The sequence below is a fragment of the Manis pentadactyla genome, chromosome 6, assembly GCF_030020395.1.
Source record: "Manis pentadactyla isolate mManPen7 chromosome 6, mManPen7.hap1, whole genome shotgun sequence".
NCBI classification, from domain to species: domain Eukaryota; kingdom Metazoa; phylum Chordata; class Mammalia; order Pholidota; family Manidae; genus Manis; species Manis pentadactyla.
Genome location: NC_080024.1, coordinates 147,011,041 through 147,037,707, shown reverse-complemented (window position 1 = coordinate 147,037,707; position 26,667 = coordinate 147,011,041). Strand labels below are relative to the sequence as shown.

At 41.5% G+C, this 26,667-nt stretch overlaps 1 protein-coding gene across 1 annotated transcript; it reads right to left on the bottom strand.

The window, feature by feature from the left end:
- Positions 1-496: 496 nt before the first annotated feature.
- On the bottom strand, positions 497-15,852 carry SERPINB11 (serpin family B member 11). The gene is given in 8 exon segments (XM_057504252.1): positions 497-1,664; positions 3,765-3,920; positions 7,181-7,309; positions 8,439-8,498; positions 9,530-9,550; positions 9,552-9,718; positions 12,502-12,587; positions 15,287-15,852. Coding segments are annotated over 6 exon segments (918 nt in total). The 5' UTR covers positions 9,699-9,718; positions 12,502-12,587; positions 15,287-15,852; the 3' UTR covers positions 497-1,259.
- Between the last annotated feature and the right edge of the window lie 10,815 nt (positions 15,853-26,667).

Genomic DNA, 26,667 nt, shown 5'->3' with positions numbered 1-26,667 from the left:
CATTAGGAGACCATGTGCAGCAAGAGAGCGGCACAAGGCGATTTTATGTAATTTTAAGGAGATGTTCTTTGGTCATATAACTCTGCTGAAATTGTTGCTTATTGTTGCTTACCTTATCTTTATTAATAAATGTAATATATATTATATAAATTACACATTATATAACAAACATATCAGTTATATATTTATATAATATAAATATAATATTAATAAAATATAATATATCTTTATTACCAGAGCAATAAGTAAACCTCATCCTTCCGTGCTCAGAAGGGAAAGAGAAAGCTGTCATTGGCTGTCACCACATCAATAGTCAAAAGGGTGACCAGTCACCTCAGGAGGGAGCAACGGCCAATCTTGGGCTGCTGCTTCTAAGATGGGTTAAAGATGGGGAGGTCAGGGCCCCTGTGCCCTGTTCACACCTCTGAGAGAGCTCAGGAAGGACACCTTCCCCAAAAGGAGCCTGGGAGGCGTGTCAGTGCATCATGGCCACTGCTTCATGTTCTCTTGAGTAGAAAATAAGGAAGCTTTCTTTAAAAGCATTTTTTTATCTTCTGATTGATTTCTGTCTTTTACTGTCCTGAGCCTTCAGTCACTGTATTATTAGAAGAAAATAAGAGAGAGAGAGAGAAAAAAGAAGGGAGGGAGAGAAGAAGGAAGAGGGGAAAAGTCTATTAATAAATGTAGGGCCTGCAAAAGTTTGGTGAAAAATTCCACTAAAACGTGCATTGAATTAGACTTCTTATTCAGTCTCCCTTCATAACTCATTTACTTGCTGCAGTATATGAAAAGTCTTCAAAGAACTTAAGGCATTCATGTATTTATTATAGTCAATACAGAGTTTTGAACTAAAATTTATATCTACTTATACAAGGAAAATTGTACTTAAAAATCCAACCAAAGCTGAAGCCCTTAAATTGGTGTCTGAAGGTAGACTGGCCAATTACCCAAGAGCTCACTGATAAATACAGATCAAGAAAATCTAAGCCTTTAAAATTGTTCTGATTGACTTGATCATATCACTCAGCACTTCAATAAGGCACCAAAGACAGGAGCCAGAGAAGCTTCTTTGTAATGCACCTTCTCCCAAGAGCACCACAATCTTAAGGCTCACCGACACACAGGATGACTGAGAGATCCAGACCCATTTTGCAGATGATCAAACCAAGGCACAAGAGGTGTGTACAGGATGAACTGCTGTTAGTCACAGGTTTGTCCCTGCACCACCTCTGGGACTCTGAGCCTTACTCAACCGTGTTTTAGGGAGAGGCAAGCTTGCCACAGAAGAGAATCATGTTGGTCTGAATGTGCTTTATGAAAAACAGGAAGGGGTGGTTCGCCATGAACTGAGCTCGGATGGGGAGTCTTTTCACAACGAGGCTATTCCCGGTGGTGGCTGCTGCCTCGGTGCCCTCCTCATTGACCTCCACGTATGACTTGTGAATGACCTTTGATAAATACAGGCCCTTGGCTGATGATACTCCAGAAAGATCAGCTTTGACCTGGTTGGAGATATCTGTCATCCCAAGGGATTTTAGCAGAGAATTCAGCTTGTACTTGATTTCCAGTTTGAATCGGGGAATATGTACTTCAACTTCCCTTTCCGTCATGGTGGAAGGGCTGGTCCACTTGTAAAACATCTTCATGTTGAGCTGCTTCTCTATCTAAGAGACAAGCACAGATGAGCCCCCACAGGCCAACACACACCTTTGCATTAAACGCTGTTCATTTTATGGTTCTCAGTATGAATGAGTCAATGTTATCTTTCTTTTCTACCTTTAAAATGTGCTTAAAGCCCAGCTGAAAGAAAAAAGGGATCTTGCACTTGGCCACGTCTTCCCTTTTCTATGTCTACTTCTTGTCTCAAATGTGCATCCTAGCCTTTTGCCTTAATTCTCCCAGCATGGAAGCTTCACCCAGACTGCCTCTGTTGCCTCGGAAGTCATCGTGGCCCCATTTCCTGGAAGAACTCAACCATCTCTTCCTGGTTCTCACATGAACCGTTTCATCACGCCTCCTTTGAGCTCCTTCTCAGTGTTTCTCATCTGGCCCCCATGGCTGTCGGGTCCCCGACCACTCGGCCTCACTGCCCTCACACCCTCTTGCTCCCTGCCTGCCAGCACCCCTGGTGCTAAGCCCTGGGAACCCTGAACGCCTCCACCTCGCCACTCCACTCCGCAGATTCCCGAAGCAGCCTCGCCGCCCTGACTTCTCATTCTCCGTCCAGTTTCATGATCCTTTGTGAGCCCTTCAAACTTCACCCCTTGGGCATCTGAAACTCCCTAGGCAGCCCTCCCCACCTCTCCAAACTGGCATGCAAACCCCATGATTCTACTGTAAGAGTTGAAAACTTTTTTGCCACCTTTCCCCACTCTGACAATATAAAATCAGACATAAAGACAGTTTTTCTCCCTAAGCATCTTTTCCTTTACTCCTTTTTTGGCCTAATCCAAGTTGCCATGACTTCGTGACTCACGCCCGTCTCCCTGCCTCCTACCTCCGTGGCATCTACACTCCACTTTGCTCGGGTTGGAACAGGGTTCCCTTGTTCCACCTACTCCTCCAGTGAGGCATGAATTGAGATCACTCTGCTGGGAAACCTTCCTGATCCCCTCATTCTCTACCCCCTCTACTTCCGCAGGACCTTCTGCAGAGCCCACCATGGCACTTGTCATATGATATTATAACTCTACAGTGGCACCCATTTGCCTGGGTTTCTCAGCACTTAGTAGGCACAAAATGTTTGTTGTATAAATGAATAAATGAATGAATCACAAGTTAAGAAAGACCACTTCTAAACTGCTTACAAATTCGATATGCCTCTGTCTTTCACTGCAGCCTACCACCGATGCCCAGAGACCCAAGCCCTCAGAATTAGCCACACTCTCTGAATTAGTCACACATGTTCTCTGCGTGGCTGTGCTGCTCTAGAGATCCAAATGCATACATCCCAACCCAAGTGTTCAAGAAGCCTCCCTCCCTCTACTACTTGTGTCACCTCAAGCAGGCACTCCCTGACTTAGAAACCCCAACTATGGCCATTCCATCCGTGTGTGTGGGTTGGGGATAAGCTTCAAGACCCCAGAAGCTCAGCTGGTCTCCTAAAAAACTTCTGTCATTCCAGAAGAGCACTGGGAGGTCCCAGCAAGGCTGGGGAGTAGGGGCAGTCACTGCATATCAGAGGTTTGCCTGCTCTGCGCTAGACAGCCTGGGCTGCAGTCAGGGAAATGGGTTAGACCCAAACTCTAGGCACCTCCACGACCTTTACTCAATGACTGTGGCACTCATTTCCCCCAGAAAACCTGAATGTAAAAGTGGCTGTTATCCCATGAAAGCATGTTACATGTGGATCAGAAATACTGCTCCTGAGCAGAAGACTGATAATCAGATTTCTGTGGACTGGAACCCCAACCTGCAGTGTAATTTCATCACTATAGAAAAATGTTTCCCAAGTGTCAAATGTCCTCTATGTGTGTGTATTTGTACAAGATGGCATTTTTGCCTCCATGTGCACTTTTTTTAAATAAGAATAGATTGTTCTTCCTAAATGCACTGTCCTAAAGCCAGGGACCAGGTGTTCATTCCCCTTCCTCCCACAGCCCCTCTGGCAATACTGCTAAACCCAGTGTGTGACTGGCTTAGTGACTGACCACACCAACATTGTGAGATACACATAATGTGGGGAAACGTGTGCATGTGGAAAGCGCGTGTGCATTCACTTGCACACATGCTTTTGTTGCATGTTAGCATTCTTGTAACTTTACCTGTTGTAGATTAGCTGTGCCTATGGGAAGCAGAATAATCATACTTAGTTTGTTGTTAACATAGGGCAGCTCAAGAACTTGCATCTGTGGCTTCTTTAGGAAGGCTAATTTAAATGTTCCAGTTTGATACATCATTTCCACCATTATGCTTTTACCCTATTTTTTTTTTAAAAAAAGGATGTAATTAGATGATACAGTTACATATGTGCATGCACAGGTATGTATACTGATATTCTTGCACAACATGAATATATGCATTAACACTCTAAAGGCATGGATAAATATAAACTACAAAGCACACCCCTTATTACTTTCCTTTCCAAGGTTATAGATTTTTTCATTTTAAAAAATTAATGTTAGAGCCTGACTGGTCTGAATAATATATATAGCAATATGTATACCAAATGCATGATATATAGGCATATATAATAACAATAATGTTTCCCAAAAACAAAGCCTGACCTTCCACCTAAAATGATTTATATGGAAAAATGATATAGAAAATAACCACAGGAAAGAATGCATAGACAGGGGAGCAATGGAAAAAGAACAGGTTTTCTTCTCTGCCAGGGCATCTCAGGTTCAAAGGCTCTAGGTAGGTGTCCTGTGAGAAAGGTTACTGTCCCTCTTCAAGGAAAGGTAAAAAATAAAACTCAGAGAAAACATAATTAAAGGAAGACACAGAAACCAAGGTCAGTATTTTCACTAAAACTTTCTAAATTGCCATTAAATGCATTCTTCAAATTTTTTTCAGTCCTCCAAATTTGCATTCTCCAAAATTTATCATTAATCTGAAAATGAAATACCTCACATAGCTGAAAAGGGCTTTTAAGTGTCTCTCTTTTCTGAAATTTATTTTGCCATTGTCCTTTGAAATACACGGCATTCACCAGGACCATCACACAAGATGGGTCAAGTGTGCCCTTTCCAAAGAGGTTTGTGACTTTTCCTTATAATAAAAAGAGAAAAAAATAGATAACATGTTTGGATAGCATTTGGAATATGTTGTTTCAAATTGTCACAAATCTCAAAAAAAACCTCCTAATATACTTATTTTTAAAATCCACATATAAGTGGCCCTCACAGTTCAAACCTGTGTTGCTCAAGCACCAACGGTAATTGGAGTTCAGGATCTGGCAAAGTGGAAGGGATATTTCATAACAAAAGCACCAATCCACCAAGAAGGTATGGCAGTTCTAAATATCAATGTAACTAATAACAGACCTTCAAAATATGTACAGCAAAATAGGACGTAACTAAAAGGAGAAATAGAAAATCCACAATCATAGTGAAAGGTTTTAATACAACTTTCTCAGTAAATGATAAACAAGCAGACAAAAAATAAGCAAAGATATGCAAAAGCAGACATCACAGTAACTGATAAAATTCAAACATCTCACCCAACAACTAAAGAATACATTATTTTAAGTGAGCATAGAAATTTTACCAAAATCAAAACATGTTTTACTATTTAAAAAGTCTTCATAAATTTCAAATAATTGAATTCTTATGTTCTCCAGTTACAGTAGGATTGAGCTAGGAATCAGTAACTAATAAAACAACTGTAAAATTCCCAGATGCTTGCAAAGGAAATACAAACAACACTTTTAAATGTCCCATGAGTCAGGGGAGAAATCTTAGTGGAAATGAGAAAATATTTTGAACTGAATGACAAAGGAAATACAACTAATGAAAAATTGTGAGATGGAGTTAAAGCTATACCTGGAAGGAAATTCATTGTCTTAAATGTATATATGAGAAAAAAGAAGGGCTGAACATCAATTGTTCATCTCAAGAAATTAGAAAAAGAACAGCAATTTAATATCAGAGAGAGTAGAAAGAAGGAAATTAAAAAGATAATCATAAAAATTGATGTGCTAGAAAAAATTTATAATAGAATAGGCCCAGAAGTTGATTCTTTGAAAAGACTAAAAAATAATAAATCCATAACAAGTCTAATTAAGAATAAAAGAAAAAATGCATAATTCTGATTTCCAGAAATGAAAAAGGAGACAACACTATATATCCAAAAGACATTAAGATAATACAAGACTACTATGAGCAATTTTATGCTAATACATTTGAAAATTCAGATAAAGTAGAAAAATTCCTTGAAAAACAATTCAAAAATTTACACTAAAAGAAACAAAAAATATAAGTAGGCCTATATTTATTAGAGAAATGAAATCTCTAATTAAAATTTTCCCACATAGAAAACACAAAGACCAGGTGGCTCATTGTGAATTCTTTCAACCATTTAAAGGGAAAAAATAACACCAATCTTAGATGAACTCTTTTGAAAATTAGAAAAAGAGGAGGAACATTTGCTAACTAATTTCATGAAGTAAGCATTATTTCATGGTAAATTTTACTCCTTTGAAATTAGCACTTCCATTCATCAAAGGCACCACTGAGACAGGGAAAAGACAAGATACAAAATGGTAGAAGTTACTTGCAACATATGTATTCAGAATTAAAAATTTGTAAGAAAAAAGCAAACCAACCTTACATATGGGCAAACTGTTTAAACAGGCACCTCACAAAGGAGCACATGAAGCATATGAAGAAACATTCAACTGTATAATTCATAAGGGAAATGCAAATTAAAGACTGACAATACCAAGTATTCACAAAGATGAGAAACAAATGAAATTCTCATTTATTACCTCGGTGTGGCCAGATGATGTAGCAAATAAAAACAGGAAGATGGATTTAGATAGGGGTCAAATTCAGGTTTGCCCCTTAATTATCTCTGCAACCTTTGCCAGCTTTCAGAATCTGCCTCACAGTTGTAGAATTCAAGACAGCAACGTGCTTATATCTTAGGACTATGTAAGGACAGTATGTGATAATGCCTTTAATGTATTGAGTGGAGTGAGTTGCACATAGCAAACACTCGGTAAAACTATAAATTACAGTGCCGTTGGGAAACGGCATACGTAGGGTTGGAAGAACTTTCTGGAGCTAGAAAGAACGTAGTCCAATCCTCTCGTTTTAAAGACAGAGTGACTTGCTCGAAGTCATCTGTCTAAGTGGGTCAGGACTTGGGTGTCTTGGCTCCCAGCCCAGTACTTTCCAGTAACTCCTGATACTCTCCCATCAAGGACCTTTAAAGAAGAGATGAGAAATGTACCTGTTTGTCTCCTGATCCTTAAGGGGTAACTCGTACCTACTTCGTTCGGTGCTTCATCCCTGACCTAGGTTCTCAGACAACTTGGGTGATTTTTGTGGAAGCAAAGCTTTTATGTAACATTTTACAGCTCTGAATAAGAGTTTGGTAAAACCATTTCACTCTAAATCAGCTCTGACTTAATCTGTTAAAGATGAATGCCATGTGACTCTTCTTACTCTTTATTATGGTGTGAAAGTCAGAGGATGCCAAGAAAGCTGCCGACCACCATCCCAGGGGAGCTTACCTGATGGACAGCCATCACCTTGGTTGCATAGAGTCTGCTGGCGATGCTGAGGCTATGGTTAGAGTCTGGCTGGTTGATTTGAGAGAATAAGACGCCAAGCTCTGAATGAATCCTTCCAGCTTGGCTGCACTGGAATGCCAGGAAACAGAACGGAGTATTTAGTTGCTTGATTTCTCACCACTGGAGAGTTATAAATTATATGAAAACAATGAGTAGAGAATAAGGTGTTCGCCTCTGAATAAAAGGGCAGTGAGAACTGCAAACAAGGAATCAGCAGTTGAAGCATTTCCTTCTCTGCATTTCCTCTAGCGCGGTACTCTCGGCACTCCACGGCCTTGGCCACCTGCCACGCACAGAACCATAAGCCGTTACAAAGCACACGTGCACTCGCCGGCCTGACAGCTCACTCCAAAAGCATTTGGGTTCATACATGAAGAGATCCTGGCGGGCTATTCAGGGCGACCGAGTTTTGTTGCTGCCTTTGAACCTATAGAATCATTTCCTTACCACACTGCTCTCAGTGTCTCCATTTTCTGGGTGACCACTTAGTCAGTCACGTCAGCCTTGCCCTGAGTGGCCTTACACACCCATCTGTCCCTCACAGAAGCAGTTTTGTTAGGCAGCTTCAATGCATCCACATTCTCGGCCATCACAGGGCTTATGCCTATATTCCCCAAAGCAACATTTCCCAAACTATGAGTTTTAATCTCCCAACAGTAAGTTCTGTTCTGCAAAGCAAGTATTCTCTGACTCTACATGCATTTATGTATTTTCAAAATTCATCATAATCAAACACATAACTACTTTCATGTGGGAGTTCTACATAATTTTGATGTCAAAAGGAATCTTTCTGCTAGAAAGAACCAGGGACCACAGTCTCCAAGCATGTGGTTTAGGTAATGTTAGGCCTCAGGGGCTTATCGGTCCCCTCACTGGACTGAAAAAATCTAACACTGCATAGACGAGGAAGACTCAACAGGGTGCCTAGCCCATAAAAGACCAGAAATGTTTGATGATGACAATAAATCATATGATAAAATCTGGGGGACTTTATTATTGTTGTTCTTATCATTATCATCATTATGCTAAACTCTACAGGCCATAGCAATGACCAGGAAGATCTTAGGAGTAGGCCAAGGGAGACATCAGTAGCTCCCTAGGGGCCAAAGTGGGGGCTCTGCTACTCGACCCCTGGACTATTTTCTTGGTGCTCCCATGTTAAGGAGCATTTGACTGCTCAGCAGAGGTATCATCATACCTTAGCTGAGTCCACAAAGTCTGGTTTTAATGGTCCTGCAATATGATTAAAGTGAAGCACCTAAAAAAAGAAAAAGGGATTGACTGGCATCAAAAGCAACATACAGTCTATATAGCAAACAGTTACACATATCTGTCTTTCCATTTTAGATAAAGACCAATAGTGAGAGCTAACATTCAATGCTATCCCAAGTCCTGAGCTAAGCCTTTACACAACTTACTCACCCTCCCCAACAACTTCATAAGTAGATGCTGTAATCCCCGTGTTATGCTAGGGAAATGGGGCTCAAGAGAGATTAATCAGTGTGTCCCAGACCATGGCCTGTCAGCTCCAGGGTTCGAGCCCAGGTCTGCTATGCCCTCTGCCACTCTCGTACTATTCTCAGGCCATTCACTACAATAGTGCCCATCAGGGTCATGCACCATTACAATACCTACTTTAAGTGTAAGGAAATCATTAAAGTGCATCAAAATATGGAATAAAGAAATAAAAACAAACAATAATAAGATACGTGAGTATCCTAGGAGTTGTTAAGATGACATTCTTCTAGACTTCCCAGAGCAATTAAAAAAATATGTAATGTAAAAATCACTGCATGTCAGACTCTGTAAACTAAAGCCACCCTTTCTCTTTAAATTTCTCCATCTGTAAAATGGGGATAAGGATCCTGCCTGCCACACAGTGCTGTTAGGAACTTCAAAGGTACTAATGAATATTTTTAAAAACTTGACAACTTTTAAAGTGTTGTTCAATTCCATTTTAAGTGAAAGTTCTAGAGGGCAAGAATAGTACCACACATATGTTCTCTGTCATGTTTAAATCACTGCAAGGATGAACTCTAAAAGCAAACTTCAGAAATGGACATGTGAAGCCACCTATGGTAAGGAAGGGATGATGGATCACATGTATTGTGTGATTCACATTATAATGTATCTCATTATTTAAGTCATTATTCACTCTTAAGAAATACGATTTGCCCATATGTGTTTCTTCTTTTACTAGATGGCAGTTTTCTTGGTATACAGATGTGACCCAGAGGGGGTGCATATAAGACTCTACGGCTGTGGGGAAATCTTTGCTGCATTCCATACCTTTTCCATCTGCTTTGCACTGTTTTCCCCTGGCACCAAGGAGGAGCGTACTTAGAGCATACAGCAGACTCAGCGGTGAGAAGAAGATGTTATCTCCTACGTGGTTACTGGTCAGCTCTTTAAACATATCAAGGCAAAATTCAACGTTTGCTGTGCTGAGGGAATCCATTTTATGCCTAGCACCACCTTCTAAGAACAGAAGGGGAAAAATCTCAGAATATCATTGAAGGTACAGATTATATAGAGAGAGTTCAGTTATTACGTTTCATGAATTTAAGTTGGAAGACACTGCTTCATGAAAAATTCCACCCTCACCACAATTTTTGTGGGATTAGTAAGGGCCGGAAGGGGGATTCACAGTAGTTTTAGATTCTAAACACTAGAAGATGTACTATTCTTTTCAGCCAATAGTTCAAAGCTATATCACTATCATGCATGCGCCTTTAAAAGTGATCTGTAATTGTTCTGGAGCAAAAAAGCAGAAGGAATTAGTCCTTTGTGCTCTGAACTTCCATGTTTTAAGACACTCCTTATCCTGGAATTCGTCCAGAAAACTTCTTGAGCTACACAAGCTCAGCTGAATGACATGCTTTCCCACTGGACTGCTTACCTACTGTCCCAGCCCCTTCCACTCTGGTCCTTCTTGCACAAACAAGGTGATAGTCAATAAAACAAACTCGGGAAGCATTCTCTGCACATTTGTATCTCCTTGGTGGGACCTCATTTCCTGTACCCTTCATGGAAGTGAGACAATACCGGCAGACAGGCCACATGCTATCTGCATAAGGACGACTATGGATGGCCCCAGCTCAAATACTCCAATGGCTTCCCTTTCTCACAGAGCAGAAGCTGAACTCCTTTACATGACACAAAAGAATTTGTGATCTGGTCCCTGCTGCCTCTCAGACCTCATCTCTTACCAGCCTCCCACCAGCTCACTCTGTTCTAGCTCTGTCACCTCCCTGCATTCCTTCAACATGCCAAGCATGGAGCAGATTCCACCTCAGGGCCTTTGCACTTTCTATCTCTCTGCCGGGATGCTCTTCTCAAAGATATCCTAATAGCATACGCCAGCAATTCACTCACCTCTCTCTGTTCAGATAGGATGTCTTAAGACTTTCACTAACCATTCTGTTTGAAATATCAGCCCACATCCCTCCAGTTACCCTCCATCCCATTACCTTAGTATATATGTAAAATATATATACCCAAGGTTTGAGCCCCTGTCTGCTATACCCTTCTGCCCCTCTTGTACTGTTCATGTATTTATGTATTTATATTTACTTACCCTAGTTTGTACATATATACTTCATACTTCCATTCCCTTTGTCTGTGCTAAAATTCCATGAAACCATGTGTTCCATGCTCTCCACATACCCAGGAGCAAGCCTTGATTAGCTTAAGCTAGTTGAGTTAATTCTATCTTTATGTCAGCAACGAATTATACAAACTTTCAGTTATAGTAAGAGTAAGTTCTGAAGATCTAATGGACAGCATTGTGACTACAGTTACTAATATGGTGCTCTGGATGTGAAAGTTGCTGAGAGGAGATCGTAAGCAGCCACACCATACACACACACATGTGTGCGCACGCACAGACACACATACAGAGTTAATTATGTAAGGTGATGGATGTGTTAATTATCTTGATCTTGATAATCATCTCACAATGTATATGTACAGAAATCATCACATTTATACACTTTAAATATATACAATCCTACTTGTCAATTAAACCTCAATAAAGTTGGGGGGTAGAAAGTAAAACTGTGAGAATCAGGTGCTGTAAGTCTGGCCAAAAAGACAGGAGAAGATGCTACTGAAGGACTTTTGGAAAAGGCTTCCCTCTGTTAAAAAGAGACTCACAGGAGGAAGTCAGCCCTCTTCTTCCTCTCAGAGCTGTTGTGTCCTTGTGCGACTGCTATCACAGCAGCTATTTTGTGACCGTGCTGGAGCCAGCCCATGACAAGCCAGATGTCAGAGAGGAAAGACAGGAACCTGAGTCTGTCAACACACACTGAGTGGCTGGCGTAACCCACCCTGCTCTACCTGAAGATTTCTTGTCATCTATAATGATAACATTTCCTTCTGCTTGGGATCCTGCTGGTGTGTCTGCTGATGCCTGCAATTAAAAAGCATCCCAGTCCCAGCTCACCCGAGGGGCTTCTCTGTACCCCTAGCCCCTGAGCACTGGTGAGTACTCTCACCTCACAGTCACCCTCTCCTGGCACAGCTGCATGTTCTCCCTTCTTTAGGCCCCCAGGGATCTAGAACTATTCATTCTACTTCTCATCTTCTGAATTACAGCTTTGTGCTCTTTCAGAATCTGACTCCAGGCCCGTATTCTCTAGACTATTATGACAGATGACCAGTCTGTATCTCCTTCCGTATATATTTATTTTAGTTACTAACTTACCTTGTATTTTCGGCCAGTGTATCTCAGCCAAACTCACTGGAAGTGTGTTCTCTCGGGTATGACCCTGCTGGTTACTGACAGGCATCTGCGTCATGCCCCTCACTAAAATGTAGTGCCTTTGCATGCTAATAGCCAAAGAGAGCCTTGGGCGAAAGCCTCAGAACTGGGGCAGGGAGGAGAGGGCCCAGCTCAGCACTTCTCCGGCAGAGAGACCAAAAGGAGAAGACATGTCACTTGTGGACTACAGCAAAAATGAGGTTGACATATTCCCGTAATTGCAACTGGTTGTCCTACAATAATCATGAAGGAGTAGATGCATGTGTTCCAATTAGACTATCCCACCTAGTATAACAGAGCCTAGCAGTTATAACAAGCCTGAAGCATATTTTTCTTTGCTCTTAACAGTTTTTTTTTTAAGGTGTAACACATAAGTGTTGCTTATTTAATGAAAACTCTAGTATGTGCCTTTAATGGGGTTCTGTTCTTCAAGTCAGTTTTAATACAGTTCTCTGGGACATCTAATGATAATGGCCTTGAGAGCCTTTTGCTTAATTACCTTAATAACGAAACCAGTTTTGGTCCAATAAATGAAGCAAGACACTCTTCATTCTAGCAAATAGAGTTGACTAATGGAGTCAGGTTCTAGAATGCAATTTCAAATTTGTAAGTAAATGTAAATTTATTCTTCTTAAAAAATCTATGCCATATTGTTATTACAAAGCAGCCTGCCTACACTTCATAGTTCTTGTAGCCCTACAGTTACTGGGGAATTAGAGAAAGAGTGTGGAATACACGGATAGACCGCACATGTGTACCAGGCACGTTATACTATTAATCTGTTTGCTTTTCTTTCTTAACCACAAGCATTGAAGGCTGAGGTAGCCACTCCCCTCAGTTCTTGGCATAAGCCAGTCTGTTATTTACATGTGTTCTTATAAAATATCTATTTCCTTATTTTATGCATTTTTTTATTTGTATAAATGAGCTTATGTTAAATAATTTGTTTTCACTTAGGACTACATTTTTAAGATTCGCTCACATTACTCTGGAAACATAATCTGGTCCTTCTAAGCACTGTGTTTTTGTTCTTTCACCAATTTTGCCTAAAGGTACCTATGAAATTATCAGTGTCTTGCACTCCTCAGGACAAACACCCAAAAGGCCACCAGCCCCACACCATCACAGGCAATGTTGTGAGGGGCTTCTTCATACACACCCCTTACACAGCTGCAGGAGAATTTCTGTGCAGAGGAAATGGCTGAATCACAGGGTTCATGTATGTGCCAAGCACTGTGTACATTATTCAGAATTTAAGTCCCCGAATGGGAAATGTTCCCCCAGTTTTGAAGATGAGGTAGTGAGAGCTCAGGAATTCACACGTCATCAGTGACATGAGGAAGGTCTGTCAGTTGTTCTCTTCTGAAACTACTCCCTTTCCACTGGCTACCATATACTCTTCAAATCAGCTTTTATCTGAGATAAAATGATTTTATTTTATGATTATTATCTCTATTTTATAAAGATAACATCTTACCAGAAAATTAGGAAATTCTATCCCAGCTACAAAGCATGAACAGGCTATTCTGATAATTAATGGCTAACAATTACACTATTATCTGCCTAACTTAACAGTAAGTATTTCTTTGACAGTACCAAGAAGAAAAACTTTATGTTCGGGTTTTTCTCAAAAATTACTGAGAATACACAATTAGACTTAATTCATAACTTTGGCATTTGGCATGTTTACTGCAAAGCAGAGTTTTAACTACCATTAATTTACCTAGCACTTAAGATACTCTCTCCATTCATTTTCCAAAATTCCACCTTTCTAGCTGCTAATGGGCAGAGCTCTTTCACAACAACACCCATGTTAATCTTACAATCAGCTGATTTTATGCAGTAGCCTTAATCGACAGTTTCCTCTACATCTGAGTGATTGTCGCAAATACACAAAAGTGGATGAACTTAGATTCTTGTTTGCTGAATATGTTAATCTTTCTCACTAAATTTAACATTCCTTGAAGGCAGGGAAAATGTACCTGTGAAATTATCAGTGTCTTGCACAATCACCCAGAAGCCAATATGTATTTTTAAAAAATCATCATTCTAAATACCTTGCAATTTCTAATTTAATTAGATTACCCAGACAATTTCAGAAAAGAGGAACCCACTGATCACAGAAGTCCAAAAGCATATAGAATCCTATCACAGACACACAGACCCCACAGAGGGCTCCCCCAGATGGTAAGGGAAAGTTGTCCCCAGAGGTAGAAGGGCTTTAAATTGAGCCCCAAAAAGGGAACGCATTGCAGAAAACATCTTTTAGTGTACCTTTCTGTCTGCTTTGAGGATGAGAAAAATCCCTCCCACACAAATTAAATGTGTCCTCTGGAAGCTGTCATTGGAGAAAACCAGGAAAATACAGATGCCGTAGGCTGAAGCCCTTCTAGGTAAAGAAGGGGAATTTCCAGAAGGAAGAACTCTACCGGAAATGTGAGGAGGGAACAGGTTTAGAAGAGGATATTGAGACTAAAGTATTGTCAGAGGACACAAGGTCTGGGCCCGTCCTTTTGGAGGAAATGCACCTCCGAGGGTGGCAAAGACAGCCTGGCACACAGCCTGGGCAGATAGATTCCTACCCATTTCACAAGACACTTCTTCCCTGCCTTCCCTTTATTAGTGCCTACCTTCCCTTCCCGGAACCAGAGCTGTTCCTTTACTCTCACTCTCCATCCTTCAAACATTCAAAATGTCACATGTGGTCATTTCCTAGAAATAACAGGAACTTCACAATGTCACCCCATCACACAAACACAAACCATGAGACTTTACACCCATTAAGAATACACCGACCACTTCAGAGACTAATTTTAAAGCCCTAAGAAGAAAGAACTGAGATCCAGGAAATCAAGGCATTCTTCCCAACATATCAAAATATCAATGAATCCAGTCCTGTGAAGTTAGGGTCTTCTAAGGAACTAAGAAGTGTTTTATCACACAGAGGCCACAGCCATGTGTGACTAGCTCTATTTTGAATCAGGATCACTTGCGAATAATTAGAAAATATCAACAGAGTTCCATTTTGTTAACTGGGTCAGAGATTTGAAATCAAGTCAGCCTGCCTCAAGATTTTTTAAATGCACACTATCAGTGTTAATGTATTAACCACCAAATCAGTGTACTCAAAAGGTCAACAAAAGCCACTCTCAATTAAAGAATAAGCTGTCCTCTCATTTCATTCATTACATAGGTGCCCAAATGTGAAGCTTTGTGCTCTCATCTGGTCCTCTCTGACAACAAGCTCAGCTGAGATAATAAAGTACAGAAATACTTCTCTTTACCTTTGTTGCTTTCTGGTGGTGAAGTGGACAGTTCGGCAGGTGAGATTTGAGCTGTGTCCCCTAAGAGGAAACATAAAGCCTTCGCTTTTTGCTTCTCCCTTTCCAGTTGTGTCCTTGGTGATTCAGCTCTACACCTGCTGGACACAGAGGACAGCCCCGAGCAGGAAGTCCTCTCAAGGTGACCCAGAGCTGCTCTGTATCCCCAGGACTCTCAGAACGGCAGGGGCTTTCTGGAGAAGGACCCAGTCCTTACCTTCTTTCTGCCTTGTGAATGGGGAAGCAGTCACAAGCCTAACCTCTATTCAAGAAAATAAGCTCTCTTTCTAAAAAGAGTTAACTTGACCACATGTAAGCTGGCAGTGCCACATCCAGAATCCCAGGGCCTGCTTGTGTCAGTGAGCATGGCACAAAGCTACTCAGCAGGAAAGATCCCAGCCCTCATGGACACTTCCTGGCCTGGGGCACATTCATCCCAACATCTGAGTTCTCGTGCATGGAGCTCCAGCAATCTGCTGGCAGGTCATTCCTGTCCCATAATAAGAACGCAAGAATGAGCTCAAGCTAAAGTTATTCTGTGGTTTCAGTTTAAAAGCTTGGTAGGAGCAACAAGCCACTGTACCTAAAGTGAGTTCAGAGCTATGATTCAGGACTTCATAAGAAGGATTATAGGTTAGGGGTAGGGATGAAAACTGGAGACAAAAGGCGTTTGGGGTGTGCAGTGGCCGGACTCAGCACTATGAGACGAGCCTAGCTTCCCAAAGGCCACTCTTTTCTATGTGATACAAGGCCCAGCCCCCAGGCTGATGCCATTGCCCGAACAGAAGGTGCGATGGCAGGCGCACTGCCCTCATGATGTGAGGAAGGGCTTCACAGCCAGTGATGTTTCTCTCCATCTGCAGCGCACATGATGTCCTCTTAGTCAAAATTAAACCATTCTACAAGACACAGGAACTAGAACAGTTAGGTGCGAAGTTATGGCCCTAACATCCACGGGGCCCATAGTTTTCATGAAAATAGTTGGACGCTACCAACCACAGAGAACTGGAGAGAGGCCCGAATCTGTCCCGGCTTCCTGTGCTCAGAGTGATGTTTTCTGATGCAAGCCACTTCTGCTGGGGTTTCCGCCCCTTGGAAGCCTCTTGTCTGTGGTTAAGGCTGATCCTTTTCATCCTGTTTTCATCTCACTTGCGATCCAATAAGAAGAAGACTGATTTTCACAGCTGTCTTGCTACCTGAGAAGTGGGCTGACCAAAGGCTTTTCATCCTCAGTCTAGCTGGCCCCCCTTTTTACCTTCCCCATCAGAGGAGCAGTACTTTTGCTCCGTTTGGTTTTCCCTTCCACATGGAAGGAGATCCATTAGCAGAGCCCTCTACCCTCTTCCCTCCTCCTCCCCTAGAGTCTTAGCCTGGATTCCCTGAAAATGGAGCCTCAGACAAAGTCTTGCACGCCTGTCATTAACTTGGGAAATATCTCAGGGAGCAGAAGCAGCAGCAGAAGAGGACCAGGGAGAGAGGGAAAGCTCACACAACGGCTGCGCTAAGCGGGCTGCTGTACAGGGTCCCCCGGACCTTCAGAGAGGCCTTCTAGGGTGTATCTCAGACATGTCCACCCAGAGAGAACGAAGGAAGCATTTTCTTCTGGTCTCGCCCCCACTGGCCCCGGCTGGCCCTCTGGGTGTTAACTCAGGCTGCACTTGGATGCGTGTCAAGCATGCACACCCCACACCACAGCGTCAGGAAAGCCCTGGAGCTGGAAGCGAAATGTGAGGGGCAGTGCTGTCCGGTCGCAATGCTCACATATTGAAAGCCAGTGCGGAGCTGGCAGCCCCCCTAGGAGCTCGACGAGAAGGTGGGGTGGCAGAATCTGAAGTGACTCACAAGAGGTGCCCCACACCCCCCGTCCCTGGCACAGCCTGCTGGTGGTTCGGGAGGGGAGCCGCCCCGCACTCCGTGGCCGGGCCCCAGCTGTCCCAAGGAAGCACACACTCTGGTCTACTCATCCGCCCTAGGGTTTCCCAGGCAATGACCTACGTTGAGAGCCCAGTAATCTCTGGGACTGGTTTCTACGTCTGTCTAATTCTGAGGACCAGAATCAGAATCCCCGTTGCTGGCTCACACTTACTCCTGTCTTTCAGTCTGTCTGTCTGTCATAAACATTCTGTTCCCCATCGCCTGAATTCTTCAACTTTCTTTCCATAGTTGTCGGGATTCTGGGGAGGTGAGATGTGTTACGTACTGGGCCTCATAGCCTAGGAGGGAGCACACGGGCTGGAGGGCTGAGTGCCGGCTGGACCTCGGCCCCCAGCCACTCCCCACCTCGGGCAGGCCGCCGCTAGCTCACCACCTGCACCTGACGGCCTTCATCAGAAGGTAAATGAGGAGAATTGCAGGAAAACCCACAGGCAACCCGGAGGGCAAGTGAACCCAGCAGAAGTTGACTTAGTGGTGTTCTAAGCGAAGAATCCAGGCTGCAGTGCACTGTAGAACGTAGCAGAGAGGAATACACCCTTTAAGTTGCAATGTTAGAGGAAGCAAAGTAGAAGAATTTGTTTTGATCTGCAACTTCAGCCTACTCGACAGAGGAAGACAATGGACGACTCGTATTCACAACCTCACTCCCCCGGCCTTCCCAGAGCAAGGAGGCGTCAGGAGTAGTTGCGCCAGGACCACCTCTGGGGTTTTCACGCGGGTAACAGCGAAGGGTGGGTGTGGTACACAGTGAAGAAGCCAAAGATTTACTGTGAAATTGAGAGCCTCTGTGGAATGAAAAAAAAAAAAATTTTTGGATAAAGAAGAGATGGTTTAGACTGAGCCAGTTGTTCTTGGTTGGAAGCTTAGGATGGGAGTGAGGGTGAGGAGGCCTCCAGGAGACAGAAAGAGAGAGAGAGAGAATGCTGACTTCCAGGGGTTCCAGTGTGCATTAGGAACAGCACCCCCTTTGCAGAGCTGCCCAATTCAGCGTACAAAAAAAGAGGATGTTCAGTTCAATTTGAGTTTGAATACTTTCACAGTATAAGTATATCCCAAATGTTGTATGGGACATTATTTGTGTGATGAATAGGACATATTTACACTAAAAAAATTATTCATTGTCTATCTGAGATTCAAATTTAACTAGATGCTCTATATTTTATCTGGCTCGTCCACCTCTTTGGTACTTTCTTGTGAGACGGTAGTGAAAATATATCTTTACTGACATTTATTTGAACTAGACATAGAATTAAGGAAAGTCCACTAATCTTTGTATCAAGAAAGCTTGATACAAAGCTGGGTACTAAATTTATGTTTTGAAGGAAAGACAAAATTGGACAAGTGGCTGGTGTTAGAGAAAAAAGAAAGAACAATTGATGGGGAAGCTACACAAAGAATTCACTGCTTGAAACATACACTGAGAAAGAATTTGCCTTTTAAAAAAAACTAAGTCACATCAAAGACATAAATGCAAGTGGGTAAAACACAATGCAGGTGGAGGAATCAACTTTACACAAAATGAGAGGTGGCTCTTCCCAAACACAAGAGTAGAATAGAGCAGACGTATACATAGTTAAATAAATGTACACATATAAGAGTTAAAGTTTTGTCTAGATTGTTAATTCCTCATGGACAGACACTATGTTTTTTGCTAAATGCCTGACAGTTAGTTTTTTACTAAATGCCTGACGTCTTTTCATTAAGTGGATGGGAAAGGGATACACTTCAGGTTGGGATGAGACTATAGATGAAGGTTCAGAACAGCCGATTTGGAAAACTGGAGAAGGGCCTAATCAACAACACACAAGAGGCTCCCCCACTCACTGCCAGCTGAGACTGGAACCACACATGGTTAGTAACAGAAAGTGAAAAAAATAGTCTAATAAGTACATTTTGGTGTTATTTGAAAGTTCCCACCTCCCAGGCCTCCTAAATGCTTGGAATGGAATCCCCACAACCAAAACCCTCTTTTTGCAAAAGTTTCCTTCTTCAACAAGATATTTTCAAAAAGACCAGACTTTTTCAATGAAACCCTGGAACTCTTACTTTTCTCTTAAGTAAAGCGACTCTTTCAGAAGAAGCTGTGTCATGTGAAAATCAAGAATTTGAAAACAACACCTAGGAAACTTTCCACTTAGTCAAATGAGCTCTTGACAAAAATTCAACCGCAACAAAATGGAAAGAATGTGAGGCACAGACTGAAGAAATAATAATCAACAATGCTACCATTTTATTTTCCAGGAGGCACAGAAAGAGATTTTAACTATAATAAGCAACTCTAAGTAGTAGAAAGTTGGATACTTCAAGCCTTGGATAGACTCCATACTTCAGTCTGTGCACATGGAGTTTCTCCTCAGGTAAGTCAAGAGGAATTCAGTCAAGAGGAATTAAGTCAAGAGGAATTTGAAACGTACCCTGAGAAAGAATTTACCTTTAAAAAAAACATAATTAAGAAATTAAGAAAGCCACAGATTGGGAGGAAATATTCATAATGCATAAACCTGAAAAAGTATTTATATATAGAATACAAAAGAACTGCAAACCAAAAAGCTAAAAATAAATAAGTGGATATTTGTACAGGCACTCCACTAGAGAACATGTATGAAAGGCCCATGAGCACATAACAAAGTAACTGACACTATTAGTCACCAGAGAAATGCAAATTATCACACAAAAGCATACCACTTCACACCCGCTAGAATTAGTGAAGAAGATGACTGACTACACCAAATTCTGACACAGTGTGGAGCAACAAGAGCACTCCTACACTGCTGGTGGGAATGTACAATGGTACAGCCATTTTGGAAAAGGGCCAGATTCTTAAAAAGTTAAACATGCACCTACCCTATGATCTGTCCTCTCCAAAGTATTTATCCAAGAGAACTGAAAACATATGTCCATATAGCTTTAAACATAAGACCTAAACCCTAGATGTCCATCAAGAGGAAGAAAGCGTCAACAAACTATGGCACAACCATACATTGGAATACTACACATCTTAAAAAGGCATAAACTACTAATAAACAAACAGCACTGGATCTATCTGAAAAACACTGTGCTGAGAAAAAGAAACCAGGCCAAAACAAACAAACTACACACGTAAGTATGTATTGCGATAAAAATCAAAACAGTGGTTGTTCCTCATTGGGGAGGGTTGCCTGTGAAGAGGCATGAAAATGCTTTCTAGAGCAACAGAAATGCTTCACTTGACAGGGGGATGGCGCACATGAGTGCTCTCATTGGACGAAACTGATTAAACTGGTTTGAGCATTTCACCATATGTAAACCATGCATCAATAACAGTGTTTCATATTAAACTAAACTATATTTTGAGATAATTGTAGGTTCAACCACATGGAGTTGTAAGAAGTAATAGAGATGCTCTGTATCCTGTACCAAGTTTCTCACCAGGAAAACACCTTGCAAAGCTGTAGTATAATGTCACAACCAGGATATTGATGTTACAAAGCGAAGATACAGAATATTTCCACCACAAAGATTCCCCACGTTGCCCTTTTAAACGATACTCACCACACCCTAGCCTCATTTTTAAATCCTGGCAACACTAACCTGTTCTCTATTTCTATAGTTTTGTCACTTCAATCATGTCATAATTGTACAGTATGTCATCATTTGGGATTGCCATTTGTTCACTCTTGAGAAGTTCTCTGGAGCTTCATCCAGGTTGTTGCATTTATCAATAGTTCACTCCTTTTCACTTCTGAGCAACACCCGTTGTATGGATATACCACAGTATGTTTAACCGTTCACTGGCTGAAGGGCATCTGGAATGTTTACACTTTACAGATATTACAAATAAAACTATTATAAACATTAATGTAAAAGTTTTTATGTGAACATAAGTTTTCATTTCTCGGGAGCCAACGCCAAATTTCTGGGTCATATGGTAATTGCATGTTTAGTTTATTTTTTGTTTGTTTTAAAGAAACTGCCAAACTATTTTTCAAAGGTGGCTGTACCTTTTTGGCATTCCACCAGCATTGCACAGGTAATCTGGTTCTCCACATGCTCACCAGTATTTGGTGGTGCTGCTGTTTTTTATTTTAGCTACTCTGACAGGTGTGTAGAGATATCTAACTAATTTTAGCTTGCATTTTCCTAACAGTGAATGATATGGAACACTTTTCTGGGGGGTTTATTTGCCACCTGTATACGCTCTTTCTTGAAAAGTCTCTTCATGTCTTTGACCATTTCTGACTGGATTGTTTGTTTTTTAATGTTGAGTTTCGAGAGGTCTTCGTAAATTCTAGCTACTAGTACTTAGTTGGCTAGCTTGTTTTCTGTCCTCTTCACAGGTCTAATACTTTCTTCACAGGGGCTTTCACAGAACAAAAATTTTTAATTTTGATAAGGTCCAACTTACTAATTTTTCCTTTTATGGATCACACCTTTATTGTCAAGTCAAGAATTCTTTGCCTAGTCCTAGACCCCAAATATATTGTCTTTTTTCCTGGAAGTTCTAGTTTTACATTTACATTTAAGACTCTGAGTTAATTTTGAGTTAATTTTTGCATGAGGCTTACATCAAGATTCTTTTTTCTTTCTTTTTTGGGGAGATGGAAGGGTCAATGGATGTCCAGTTTTTCCAAACTGGATCACCATTTGTTGAAAAGTCTATACTTTCTCAATTGAATTGCTTTTGCACCTTTGTCAAAAATCTACTGAGCACATTTGTGTGGGTCTATTTCCAGATTCTCAGTTCTATTCCATTGATCTTTGTGACTATCCCCCTGCTAACACCACATAGTCTGGATTACTCTGTATGAGTTTTATAATTGAGTAGACCAATCCTTCCTTTTTTAGTCTTCCTCTTCAAATAATTAGTTTAAAAACATCTACAAAGGTGTTAGGGTTAAAGGCAGTTTTTAAAATAATTCTTTTTCATGCAGAATTTACAAACCAGGAGAATGTCACCAAACCTTAACAGCCCTGACATAGTCAAGAAGCATTGGGGAAATATATTCAAATCCTGGTTCTTTGCTCCTAGGAGGAACTGGGCATGGCACCAGTCTCTTAGGATCTCATCCATAAAGCCTCCCTCTGCCCACACTAGAAACTGACTTCAAATATTTCTTGTATGATTTCACCAGGACCACACAAGTTAGGGCATGAATGGAAGGAGGCTTTTGGGGTTCTCCAACAGTTCATGTCTATAAATTTTTTCTCCAATGTGGTGCTCTCTTACATTGGTGGGCCCCACTGAACCTCTCAACAGCCACACCTTTTATAGTCTCTCCCCCCGTGACTTGCTTTAAACATTAGAATGTCTAAAGTGCCACTTCTTTCTTTCCTATATACTAGCAATGAAAAATTGAAATTTGAAATTAAAAACACAGCACCATTTACATTTGCATCCCAAAAATGAAATACTTAGATATAAATCTAAAAAAACATGTATAAGAACTATATGAGGAAAATTACAGAATTCTTACCAAAGAGACTCAAGATCTAAATAAGTAGAGAGATAGTCCATGTTCACGGATAAGAGGACTCAATATTGTTAAGATGTCAGTTCTTTCCACATTCATCGATAGATTCAAAACATTCCCAGACAAAATCCCAGCAAGTCACTCTATGTGAAAACTGATTTTAGAGTTTATGTGGAAAAGCCAAAGATCCAGAATACTGACACAATATTCCTTAGCATAAGAATACAGATATGGAAAGCTTATTATTTCCTTTTTAACTTAGATTTAATTGACATATAACACTGTAAAAGATTAAGGTGTATAATGTGTTGATTAGATACATTTATATATTGCAATCTGATCACCACTGCAGCTGTAGCTAATGCCTCTATCACGTCATATAATTATCATTTCCTTTTTGTTGTAGGAACAATTAAGACCTAGTCTCTAGGCAACTCTGAAGCTTACAGTACAATACTGTTGACTACAATCACTATGCTACACATTAGATCTCCAAGAGTTACTGATATATTAGTTTCTAGTTTCCACCCTACAACAACATATCCCCAAAACAGTACTGAAGAAGAAAAACAAAGTCTTCTTTGGTAAAGGATTGACGCATCTGAGTCAAAACTTACTATAAAGCTACAATAATTAAAACAACATGCTACTTTCAAAAGAATAGACAAATAGACCAATAGAAGAGAACAAAGACCCCAGAAACAGACCCACATGAATAAAATTAACTGACTTTGGACAAAGGAGCAAAAGCAATTTAATGGAGGAAAAAAAATCTTTTCCACAAATGGTACTGTAATAACTGGAAAACCATATTAAAAACGAAGTTAGACACTAACCTTACACCTCTCACAAAACTTAACTTAAAATTGATCATAGACCTAAACATAAAATCAAAGCTATAAAAAAGTCCAAATAAGTGAAAGGTTGCAGAAGGAAAGCAGGTATTTTCTTTTGCTTTTGCTTCTCCGCAGAGCCAGCATAGACGGGCTCTCTGGTTGTGAAAAGTATAATTGATTCATTAAAAACAAAAATAGACCTTGTTAGGGCATAGCGCTCTCCTGTTCTGTCCGTGCAGCTGTAGTCATTAGGAGAGATACAGCTGTTCAGTTATCCATCGTAAAATCCTTTAACACTTGGAAGTTTATGAGTAGAGCCAAGGATTAGCTGATCTCATTCCACGAAATGAACACGTTTAGTTGGCACACACGATCATACACAGCAAGGGAGACGTGACAGATGGTGGCTCCCGGGCCTCATTTCTAATTTTTTCCTCACTAGGAATCTGACAAAAACGTTCCTTGAATCTTCATCCAGGATTTACGGACCACCTTCTCTGTGCCAGGCATGGTTCTAGTGCTCTACGCAGCGCAGGGAAAACCACCGAGCCGCTGCCGTCAGACATCCTTCCCGAGTGATCCCCTTCCTTAGGAACTGGTGGGCTGGGCTCAGCTGGACCAGATGGATCTTACTGAGACATCCAAGTTTCACAGATGGTCTTCAACGCTTGTTCCAGATGGCTCCTGATGTTCTAGTTACAAAAATAAAGAAATAAAAATAGTAAGAGAGAAGAAGTCCTTATTATTTATTAGTTGCAGGACATTCTGAGCTCCCATCAGTAATCCAGATATTCAGTGCAGCATATGTATCAGCTATGAAGACGATGCTTTCTTCCACAGCTGCCTAATGTCTCCTGCTGATCCCACTTCATCCTAGGAAACCTTGCCATCTACCAGCCCTGCAGCTTCTGTCTTGGAACTGCAGGCTCATCCAGCTGCTTTTCTCCTGGTATTTTGGCTAGACTGGTAGGGGACTGGATCTGAAATGAAATGGAACATTCATGGTGCCAAAACTAGGAATATTTGGTGTGTCTGTGGAACGCCATTAAACCCTGCCTCTGACGGCCACAGGACCTGAATTAAAGTACTTGGCTTGATGTCCTAGGGCTGATCTACCTCCTTGGCTTCTCAATCTCTCAAAAAATCGCCAGCCCTGCACCCTAGCCTGGCTCCACTGTCTCTGTTCCTATGTTCCTTAGAGACTGAACTCTACTGTGTTTAGATCAGTGTCATGGGGAGGCCAAGTGCAGCTCCCCAAAGAAAGGCTTACCCAGAGAATGCACTGGCTGACAGCTGGGCATTACTGTGCAGTTGCATTGTTGTTTTTAGATTTCCAACCAAGTAATACTGAGAGCAGGAAACAGTAAACATGCCGTGCCATTAGCTGAGGCTTGTATATACAACAGAGTCTTATTTGCAGAGTAAAAATGAAAAGAAAGGAAACTACTCCAGAGCTAAGATCCAAGAGGGAGAACGTGGAACAGGGATAAGAGGTTTTTTTTGGGGGGTGGGAGAAGGGCTGATATTCAAATCACAGAGTAAATGCAGGATCACTAAGCAGTTTAATTAATGTACTCTTTTTCTGAGAGATAAATATAAAATATTTAAAACATCCACTTGTAAAATAAAGACTCAAAACAGAGTACTTTAATTAATAAGTATACAGATATTTAAAAATTTCTATAGAATACCAGACAAAAAAGAAGGGTGGAGGGGGTGGAAGTCAGTATGGAAGGATCTGAAAGGAGAGAGAAGGGAGAGGACGTGAGAGCCGGAGGGAAGGGGAAAGGAATGGCCAGACTACAGGCTCCAGGGGGTTCTGGCAGGTGGAGACCATGTCCCTCATGTCCCTCTGATTGACATCAGGTGACTAGTCCCATTTCCTGGGCAATCCTGAGAAAATCCTCTGGGCCTCATTTTCCTCAGTTGCAAATTAGGCAGTTGGAGTAAATGACTTTCTGGAGTCCCCTCTCTGTCCTGGTACCCCGTGCCTTCTCTGAAGCCCGAGGCTGGCCCCACGCATGGCAGCAGCTTAGCAGACCTACTGAAGAGCTCAGGCTGCTCTTCGTTTTGTATATTTTGCATGTTTGCTTGTATACTTTTCACACATTAAGTATACATTGTAATTTAAAATACATTGCTGATTTTGCTTCTAAGGTTCTTTTTCGTCCCAGAGTCTATGATTGGAGCCAATGGCCATCTGATTACTTCCAAGGGACCAGCCTTAAGGGCGTGTCCTACTAACCAGGCAAGAGTCTATAAAGTGTTGAATCGTGAGGTTCTATATCCATCCCAGGAACTAATGTCAGACCACCGTTCTGCCTAACCGATTGCTTCACAGGAAGAGGCAAACTAGAATTACACCTTCCATTTACACAGCACAATGAACAGCAACACAGCAACAAGGTGACAGCCCTTGCACTTCATGTTTGCTCAACTTATTAAAGAATAAAGGCTTGCAGAAATCCTGGAGCTTGCTGACAAGGCCCAACAGAGCTAAAGATCTGAGATTTCTTGTGTTTAAACAATGCTCCCAGGTCTCCTAGGCAGTTTCACAGAGAATCAGTGCTGCCACCTTGCACACAGAGTCAAATCCCCTTTTCTGTCTTGGCCTCCCTGGGTCACTTACCCACATTGCTGAGGGTGTGCTCACCGGCACATACTGCCAACGGGGTGGCTGGCGACACAGGAGCGGAATCGGGCTCATTTTGCTTTGGCTCCTTTAGAGAACCGGGCACAGAGGAACCATGCACAACAGACATGATTAACCAGTGATGACCAACCAAATGAACAAATAAATGATTAGCAAACACATTATTGAATTGTGTCTTGGGTGCAGATGCACCAGGACTGGTCTCCATGTCCCCAAACCGAATAGCCTCCCCTGCTGAGAGAAACCCGTGGGGAAAACCCAGCCCACCACCCTCATGTAACAAAGCCTAAAATGGACAGATTTCAGCTTACAGAGTGGAGTGCTGGAAAAGACCCCCAACGCTCACTTAGGCCAAACTGTTCATCTCACAGAAGAGAACAAAAGGAAGTTTAGAACTGACATACTTCATTTGGACCTGACAGGACTGGAACCAGTCAGTCCTCAGGGGCCACCCCGACACTAGATCTCACT